This window comes from Chlorocebus sabaeus, chromosome 9 (assembly GCF_047675955.1).
Source record: "Chlorocebus sabaeus isolate Y175 chromosome 9, mChlSab1.0.hap1, whole genome shotgun sequence".
Classification (NCBI taxonomy): Eukaryota; Metazoa; Chordata; class Mammalia; order Primates; family Cercopithecidae; genus Chlorocebus; species Chlorocebus sabaeus.
This window is the reverse complement of record NC_132912.1, coordinates 95,797,785-95,806,492: the sequence shown is the minus strand read 5'-3', so window position 1 is coordinate 95,806,492 and position 8,708 is coordinate 95,797,785. Positions and strand designations below refer to the sequence as shown.

Here is an 8,708-nt window from a genome sequence, read left to right as displayed (position 1 = left end):
GCTGAGATTTTTCAAGGATGAAAGTTTCACTTTTCAAAGAAAAACATGGCACCATGTAAGTTGGAGAAACATAAGGTAAATGGTGTCAATTGGCCCCAAGAAGCTTTTTCTTCCCGAGAACACCTACTACGTGTACATTCCAGGGGAAGTTGTAGAGGTATGTGAAAATGGATTAAATGTATAAGATTAGAACAATGAGACACCGTTCCTGCCTTCCAGCATGTTTCAGGAGGTGGAGATACTCTCCTAGGCTCATGCTCTGTCCCTCAGAACGGGTCTGAGCCTGTGTTGACTACAGCAGCCTTTTGACTGTCTGAAGGAGCCACTGCAACCTCCCTATACTTCCCTCGTTCCTCCCTAGATGCTTTTGTGCGGTGGCTCCCGCAGATGGTTGCGGTCATCCGGACACTGACTAGTTTACCCGCGTTCTTTGTAAACTGCGCTCCCTGCTCCCTCATTTTCCAGGTAGAGTGAAAGCAGCATAAGTCACACGTGGGCAGTGTGGGGGCAATACTGGAAACCTGGGCCACTAACCCCACAGACCACCAAGGGTTGGCGGCTGCTTCAGGATCTGTAAGACGCGCAGGTCAGCCCAGCCTGGGGTGACCCCTTCCAGAGGGGCCAGGCAGCCTTGACCAGGCCTGGTGCTAAGTACTTCCTAAGCCCTGGGTGGCCTGTAGCTTCTCACAGTTCGAGGTAAAAGCGGGCCCTGGGCCAGAGTCTTGGACACTGGAATTCGTGGACACTGGTGGGGAAAACTACTGGCCTCTGAGCCTGGCATAGAAGGGAGAAGCCCGCCCCCTTGTGGATCTCTGGAGAGTAACACGGTGCAAAAAGCACTGAAACCCTAACAGGGGACAGGGAGTCTCCGGGAGCAGCCACCTCCTCTCAGTGCTCCCATTTCACCAACCGCCTCTGGGGACCTGCAAGAGAACTGATCTGTGCTGTCACGGGAGTGGTAGCAGGGGACATAAAAGGAAGTTAGGAAGTTGAGACCCCTGGATTATGTGTCTGGCAACAACGAGTTAGAAAGAAATCGGGCAAGTGTTATTAGCTGTTTAAAAAAAGAAAGCAGAAAAAAAATGGCATCTGGAAGTCTTTCCTGGTTCTGCCACTCCCTGTGTGGCCCCAGGAAAACTACAGTCTCTCTCTGGGCCTCCAAGGACCTTGCTAGGTTAAAGGCTCCAATCCCTCTGAATGCTGAAGCCTCAGGCTTTCACATCTCAGTCCTGACAGTGGTCTGTGGTTGGTGGCACCACACTCCTGATTGAAGAGAACCTGGGAGGCAGCAAGGGCAAAGGGCATTGTGCAAGGGGAAGCAGAGGGCATCAGCTTGGCCACCCACCCACAGCCCTGGACAGCACAGCACCCCTATCACTACACCATGCTGCTAGGAGCCCAAAGGGTCATTTTCCAGAGTGAGTCCAAGAGGGGTCATGTCCCCTCCTTCCACAGTTTTGGCCAAATCTACATCATTTCTCCATCACGTGGACACCAGCCCAGAGGTGCCTGTGCCATAAAACATGCTTGACCCAGAGAGATGTAACCTAGGCCCATTGTCCAAGACAGCAGCCTTGCTCACACGCTTCCAGACTACTTTTACTCTGCACGAAGCACATGATCAAAGATTGTGTTTTTAACATATTTTCAAGATGAATTCTTTGCTACTCTGTAACTGATCAGGATAATTGGGCTAAATCTAGCCCAGGGAAATGCAAACCAGAAGCACTTTCCTCGAAGCGCCCCAGATTAAAAAATGAATGATATGTTAAGATGGCTCAGATTTCCAACTGCACCACACTCACAGAGAAACAGAGCCACCGAGTCAGCGAAGATAGTGTTTTAAAGGCCAGCTGTCCTCCAAAAGAATGAAAAGTATTAAAACTCTTTTAGGTGGGGCACGGTGGCTCATGTCTGTAATCCCAGCACTTTGGGAGGCCAAGGTGGATGAATCACTTGAGGTCAGGAGTTCCAGACCAGCCTGGCCAATGTGGTGAAACCAAATCTCTACCCAAAATACAAAAATTAGCCGGGCATGGTGGCATGCACCTATAGTCCCAGCTACTCAGGTGACTGAGGCACAAGAATCACTTGAACCCATTAGGTGGAGGTTGCAGTGAGCTGAGATTGCACCACTGCACTCCAGCCTGGGCTACAGGGCAAGATTGTTTAAAAACAAAAACAAAAAATCCTGTAAAATGGCTTTGTGCCGGGTGCAGTGGCTCACAACTGTAATCCCAGCACTCTGGGAGGCCAAGGTGGGTGGATCACCTGAGGTCAGTGGTTCAAGACCACCCTGGTCAACATGGTGGAACCCCTCGTCTCTACCAAAATTACAAAAATTAGCTGGGCATGGTGGTGTGCACCTATAATCCCAGTTACTCAGGAGGCTGAGGCAGGTGAATCACTTGAACCCAGGAGGCAGAGGTTGCAGTGAGCCAAGATCATGCCACTACACTCCAGCCTGGGTACAGAGTGAAACTGTCTCGAAAAATAAATAAATTAAATTGAATTTAAAAATGCCTTTGTATAAATTATCTGAAATAATTATGCCCTCAGTCTAGCATGCTCCTAGCTGGAAATGTATGGACAAATGTTAGGGGTAGAAGAGTCATCTATGCACACTATAGTACACTAAAGCTTTGGCTGAAACTATATAGCCTGTAATGTCTCATTTTTTAATGGCATTAGAAGGCATTATGAGTTATTACATAAACATCCTTTAAAATTCAGAGTAGTCCAACAATAAGAACAACCCAAGTTCTACCTAAAAAACTACAGTCAGGTAGAACACATAACTGTAACTGTAGACAGAACACTTTTCAAACACCTATTTAGACCACCTGGTTTCTGCAGCATTGCCAAATTCTAAAATTGTAATGAAAAATGTAAAGTTTAAAACCTACAAGTCATCAGAGGTTCAGTGAGCAGATTGTGCCATTCCAAAACCGAAAATGTGCTTGCATAAGCAAGTCACCGGGGCTAACCTTTCTGGATTGAGAGTCTGGCCTTCAGTTCAGACCGTGGCTATGCCAGGGTCAGAAATGTGACAAAACTGCGCTTTCACGGAGGTTAGCCAAGGTTCACAGGGTCATGACTGGGCCATTTTATCAGTCATGTCAGGCTCACACCCTATTGCCTGGGATAGATAAAAACTTTATCTGTCAGTTTGCTAAATCTGCTCCTCCTGCCTCATTTTGAATAAAGAAAACCTGGGCTCAGCTTATCTAAACCAGAGATGCGCCTTTCCTAATACTGTTTCCATATGCAACTTCTTTTTTTTTTTTTTTGATTTGTATTTCCCTTTTATTGCATAAATTACCAACAAAATCCTGACCTGGGAATCAAAAATTTAATATAACCTCAGTTTAACACCATTAACTAAGCTAAATCTCAGAGTAATACTGGAATGTTACCCAATAAAGTAGGCAAATGGCCAAGTATTACATTCCCTATTTCAAAAAAGAGGAATTAAGCATTCATGTCATAAGTTTATTGACAAATATATCTAGCATGCCATGAGTTAGAGTTTGATCCATTTCCAGAGGCTGTATCTCTTAAAATGCTCTTCATATCTGGTAAATGGACGAACTGAAACATCCTTATTGTTTAAGCAGTTGGTGTCTTACTATAAGGAAGGGTGCAGCAAATGCAGATCCAAAGTACAAACACATCTTAACTAGCAACGCCCACTTGTTTTCCACTGAAAATGGCAAATTCTTCCCAGGGCCCTCCTCATAGTGGCTCCTACGGACCACAGAGGTTGTGAACCTCCGGATGCTGTGGCCCAACATAGCGCTGCTGGAAGCTCTGCGAAAGGCGCAGAGACCGAGGACGGATGAAATCTCCATATGCAACTTCTAAGTAAAGGTGGCACGCCAGTGATTTCTGGTCTCATTTTAGTCAAGAACTGTCCATAACTGGAGTGACTGACTTTGTCTTATCTAAAACCTTCACTTCAGAGAACAGATTTATTATGTTTATGACATGTTAGATGAGCTGGAGGGGTTAGAGTGACAGTTCTCAGTGTTACCTTTTTCCCTAAAGTAAAGCAAACCAAAAAAATTTTTAAATTAACTTGGATCAATTTTCCAAATAGGGAATCTAAATGACTGTAGAAGAATTTACAGAGAAACGTCTGGAATAACACACACAGACATGTATTTTCTAATAACTGTTAACATAAAAAGCAGCTAAGATTTCTTCTCACAGAAAACAGAGATGCACAGATAAGCCCAGGTGGGCATTGTAAAATCTGGTTAAATACACTAAGCAAATATTAAACTGGTGAATTTTACCCGACAGGAATCTTAAATACCAGAAAAGTACCTTCAAATTTTACTTTATTTGGAAATAATACAAATTCATTATTTTAATATTTAAAGATTGTGGTAATATAGTCAAAACACATAAATATTATAATATACATTTAGAAATTAAATATAAAGTCAACACAACACTCCTTAAAAACTCATATGTACACTTGCAATAAGTCTGAGGTTTGAGCATTCAAGCTCATCAGATTTCCCCATGGAAATGGATGAATCTTGCAGGGAGATTGTCCACAGGATACACAGTGGGACTGGTTTTCATTGTAGGAGGTCCATTTAGAAGCTGCCAGTCACAATGCCTGGCCAGCTCCACTGTAAATATTTTGAGAAGAATTTTTGCAAATTCTTTGCCTACACAGCTCCTCAGGCCTCCTCCAAATGGAATGAAGCTGAACCTGGATGCATCCTCTGGGTGAGGCAGCATGAATCGGTCAGGATTAAATTCTTCCTTGTTGGTGAAGATCTCTGCCACATCATGAGTATCACAGATACTGTAGATAACATTCCAGCCCTTGGGAATCTGGTATCCCTGCAAAAGATTATGAAACCCCAAGGGCTGACAAACTGGAATTTAACTTCCAACAACAAAAAGCAGTCACTGATATCTTTGGGGAAAATTATGAGCTAAAAGCAAGGGAGAGGTAGAAAGAGAAAGGTGGATCCAAGTTGCTGAAACACACCTTCATATAGGGCAGAACAATTATCAAAAGCATAAGAATTGCAGCCACAGCATAGGGAAGGAAGCAACAGGAGTTTTTTAAACCACAACAAAAGGGAGAGAGAAGAGAATTTTAACTTACATTTAATTCAAAAGTCTTCAGAGCAACCCGAAACCCTCCTGGAACTGGGGGATTCAGTCGAAGGGTCTCCTTAATAACACACCCGATGTATTTAAGTTGTTCCAAAATTTCCATGTCCAACTTGTTGTCTTGATTGCTCTTGCAAAGTAAACCCTATCAAAACAGTCATACAGAGGTGAACAGTTATTTTGTGTTCCAATAAAATCATCCCAGCAGACGTAAACAGGGCTTAAGTGGAGACTAAACCCAAAGGGCCCCATGATGGGAGAGACTGGGAGGGGGAAACAGCAGCTAGTGGCCATTTGCCTGCCCAAATTCACTATCTATTTACAATCCCAAGAGAATGCTGCTCACCAGTTAGAAGGGCCAAGTTTCTCCCCTCGCCCCGCCCCCCCACAACCCTCCCAATCACCACCACCCACACTAATCAGCTATTCACACTGATCACACTATGTATGCCCTCAGCCACACCAATTCAAGAAAGTGGAACCTATCTGAGAATCTCCTCGGTTCAGCAAAAGGTGGAGGAGGGGTCGAAATGAATACAAGGTCAAACCCTGTGCAAGTGGGATCACAGCTCAAGACTCCATCCTGTTTATTCACAAAGCTAATTCTCCCCACTGGCTCACACAGCCCTGGGCCCTGCACTTTCAAAACACTCCATGAAGGCAGCACACTGACTTATTCGGAAGTTGGCTAGGGAGCAGCTGAATTTCCTAAGCTAGTAAGGACACCCCCAGTCCCAGTCTCCCTACCTTACTCTTCAGCTCTTCTCGCACTTTCTGGAGAACATGTGGGTAGAGCCCCAGGTAAGTGATCAGAGATGTGGCTGCACTGGCCGTGGTTTCGTGTCCTCCAAAGAGGAGTTCGGTTGAAGATTGCTTTAGTGCCTAAAATAGAATACTATCCACGTTCTCACAACTCTGCGTGCGGTTTGACAGAAGGATTACTCAGAATCGAACTGAGATTTCTGGAGGGAAGACTAAAAGGGCTAAATGTTTTGCTGACAGAAAGTCAAGGAAAGCAATATCTTTAAACAAAATGCAAAGTCCCTTTAGTTCAGCTAGAGCAGTAAGGCGAGTACGACCCCACTCTACCGGAAACTCCTGAGTTAAAGTCTTAGTTTTATTAAAATCGTAAGGTTCTTTATTAACATTTTTGCAAATTCCAACTTTCCCTTTGAAGCCTGGAAAGGTTAGGGGACGCTCCCAGTTCCGCCGCAGCCCCTTCCGCAGCTCTCCTGACCCAGTGTCTCAGCCTTCGGAATTCCATCGCTGTAGTCTGAGAGGGCCGCCCACTCCAGAAAGCTGGGTCCCAGGCACGCGCTTTGGGGGCCCCAGGAACCACGCTTGGAAAGCCAGGGGACCAAACTCCGCAATGCCTGGTCTGAAGCTGTCACTCACCTGCATGTCCAGCCGCTCTCCCCTCTCCCACGAGTGCTCGATCAACAGCTGCAGCGCGTCTTTGCAGCCCCTGCCCGCCTCGGATGCCCGCAGCCCGCAGATCTTGGCGCGAATGTTCTGCTCGATGCGCGCGTGAATGAGGTTCCGTGCCTTCATGCCCTGAGCGCAGAGAGCGCGCGGAGGTGAGCAGACGCCCGGGTCCCGCGCCCCTAGTCCGCAGCCCGTTTGCCGCCCTTACCCGGTACAGCCCGCTGAAGGGCACGTCGATGGGCAGTGAGAAGAGATTGCGGGTCATTTCCTCGAAGGCCTCCACAAGCTGCTGCTCGGCGTCCCCGTCGCCGGCCAGTTGGGGTTCGCAGCCCAGTAGGATGCGCATGGCTATTCGGAACATGAGGCGCTTCACCTCGGGGTAGACCAGGAGGCCGCGCTCGCCGCAGCTCAGCCACTGCTCCAGGCTGCTGCCCACTTCCTCGGTGATCACCGGCACGTAGCACTCGAGTGCCTCGCGGCTGAAGGCCCGCATAATCACCTGAGCCCCGAGGAGCGGAGAGCGTTAAAACCCTCCATCCGCCCCTCTCGTCTACCGCCGTCCCCTTCCAGACACCCCCAGTCCTGCCAGACACATGGCACTCTCCGAGCTGGGAAAGCTAACCTGGAGCTGGCAGAGGGTCCTAGCCTACCTCAAGCTGCTAGCCCGCGCCCAGCATCCACCAGCCGGAATTCCTGTCATAAATGGAGTCCCCTTCCCTGTCCATCCGTCGCCTCCCGCCCCCACCTTCTTGCGCTGCTTGTGCGAGGAGTCGTGCAGGTTAGAGAGGCAGCCAGATCCCAGAATGGTGCGCACCGACGCTGGCCAGTGGACGGACACCAGCCGGTGCTCTCCGAGCAAGATGCGCCGCACATTGTCCGCGCCCATCACCCGCACGGTGGGCCGCCCGAACAGATGCGTCTTGTAGATGAAGCCGTATTTCCTGCGCTTCATCTGCAGGAACTTCCTCCGCTGTGGGAGGAAGGCCGAGGAGAGAGGCGGGCATGAGGGGGCGCCGGGGAGCGCCGCGCCTCGCGCCAGCCCTGCTCCTAGCCGCAATCGCCTGCCTCCCGGGGGCGCCTACCCCGACTTTAGCAGAAGCCCAGAGCCGCTCCGGGCTCCGGGAAAGCGGCCTGTCCCGCCCCATGCTCCCTTACCTGCAGTACCATCTGCAAGGTTTCCCCAAAGAAGGGGAAGCCCATAGTCCCGGGGGGCAATGGGAGGGCACAACTGCGGTCGCGGCCGCTCACGCAGTACAGGTCCCAGAGCTTGATCGCAGCCAGGAAGAGCAGCAGCGGCAGCACGAAGGTGCAGAGCGCACTGGCCAGCAGCGCCGGGAGCCCCATGGCGCGCCGCGACCTCCCGCGCCACCTGCCGCCGCCGCCAGCGCTCCAAACCCCACGGCGCGGCCGCTTTATAGGCGGCCCAGGTTGCTGCCCACGTTACCTTGGTCAGACAATTAGTTCACCCAAAGTTCATCTTTAATTGCGGATTGGGCCCCTGGCTCCTCCCCCCGCGAGGCGCTGCCCAAAATCTTTAACCGTTTGTTCCGCGCCGAGGCAGAGGCGGCGCGGTGGCGGCTTCCCTCCGAGCGCGCCTCCTGGGGTGCGGGGCTAGGAGCTGCCCGCCTCCCCCATCCAAGGTGTGCAGAGCTCCGAGGCGGCGGTGGGGGAGGGCCAGGACTCCGAGGAGCCGGAATTCCAAGCTCTAGCCTTCCCGGCGGTCTCTTTGGAATCCCTCCCGCCGGGTCCCACCCTCTGCCCCGGCCCAAAGCAGCCTTCACTGGCTTTCCATTTCCAGGCGCCGCGTGGGCTCTCTTCCACCTGCTGAGGAAGCAAGGGGAAGTCCGTTCAGGAATCGTCCAGCTGCCTCCTCCCACGAGTGGGGAAACTGAGGTCCAAGAGAGATGCATAAAGCAGGCCTCCAGACTTTTCCGAAGGATCGAGCGGAAGAGCCCAGTGCCAGAGTCCAAGAGAGAGCCACGGGGCATCCAGCGCAATAGGCAGATCTGGGATTCCCAGCTCCCCAACCCCCGCAAGGGGGCCAGCACTTGTGAAGTCTTGGGAGGTCCTACTTCAGGATACAAGAGGGCCTCCAGGTCCCTCAGGTCCCCAGGTGCTACCCTGCACAAGCCTGATCCCCGACC

General features: G+C 50.1%; 2 protein-coding genes across 2 annotated transcripts; both read right to left on the bottom strand.

Annotated features, from left to right (window-relative positions):
* Positions 1-3,478: 3,478 nt before the first annotated feature.
* On the bottom strand, positions 3,479-3,866 carry LOC119627946 (cytochrome c oxidase subunit 7C, mitochondrial-like). The gene has a single exon (XM_038009265.2). It carries the CDS (start codon positions 3,849-3,851, stop codon positions 3,603-3,605), a length of 249 nt encoding a protein of 82 aa, XP_037865193.1. The 5' UTR covers positions 3,852-3,866; the 3' UTR covers positions 3,479-3,602.
* Positions 3,867-3,903: 37 nt separating this feature from the next.
* On the bottom strand, positions 3,904-8,073 carry CYP26A1 (cytochrome P450 family 26 subfamily A member 1). Its single transcript, XM_007963568.3, has 7 exons — positions 7,720-8,073; positions 7,310-7,534; positions 6,773-7,063; positions 6,535-6,693; positions 5,887-6,021; positions 5,132-5,284; positions 3,904-4,860 (listed from the first exon to the last, which is right to left on the bottom strand). Exons 1-7 carry the CDS (start codon positions 7,906-7,908, stop codon positions 4,519-4,521), a joined length of 1,494 nt encoding a protein of 497 aa, XP_007961759.1. The 5' UTR covers positions 7,909-8,073; the 3' UTR covers positions 3,904-4,518.
* Positions 8,074-8,708: the final 635 nt, after the last annotated feature.

Coding starts and splice junctions, on each gene's coding strand:
- LOC119627946 (XM_038009265.2), bottom strand. CDS start 3,851: ATGGAGATTTCATCCGTCCTCGGTCTCTGCGCCTTTCGCAGAGCTTCC.
- CYP26A1 (XM_007963568.3), bottom strand. CDS start 7,908: ATGGGGCTCCCGGCGCTGCTGGCCAGTGCGCTCTGCACCTTCGTGCTG. Junction 6,022..6,534: donor GAGAGCGGCTGGACATGCAG/GTGAGTGACAGC, acceptor ATTCTATTTTAG/GCACTAAAGCAATCTTCAAC. Junction 4,861..5,131: donor TGAAGACTTTTGAATTAAAT/GTAAGTTAAAAT, acceptor AATCTTTTGCAG/GGATACCAGATTCCCAAGGG.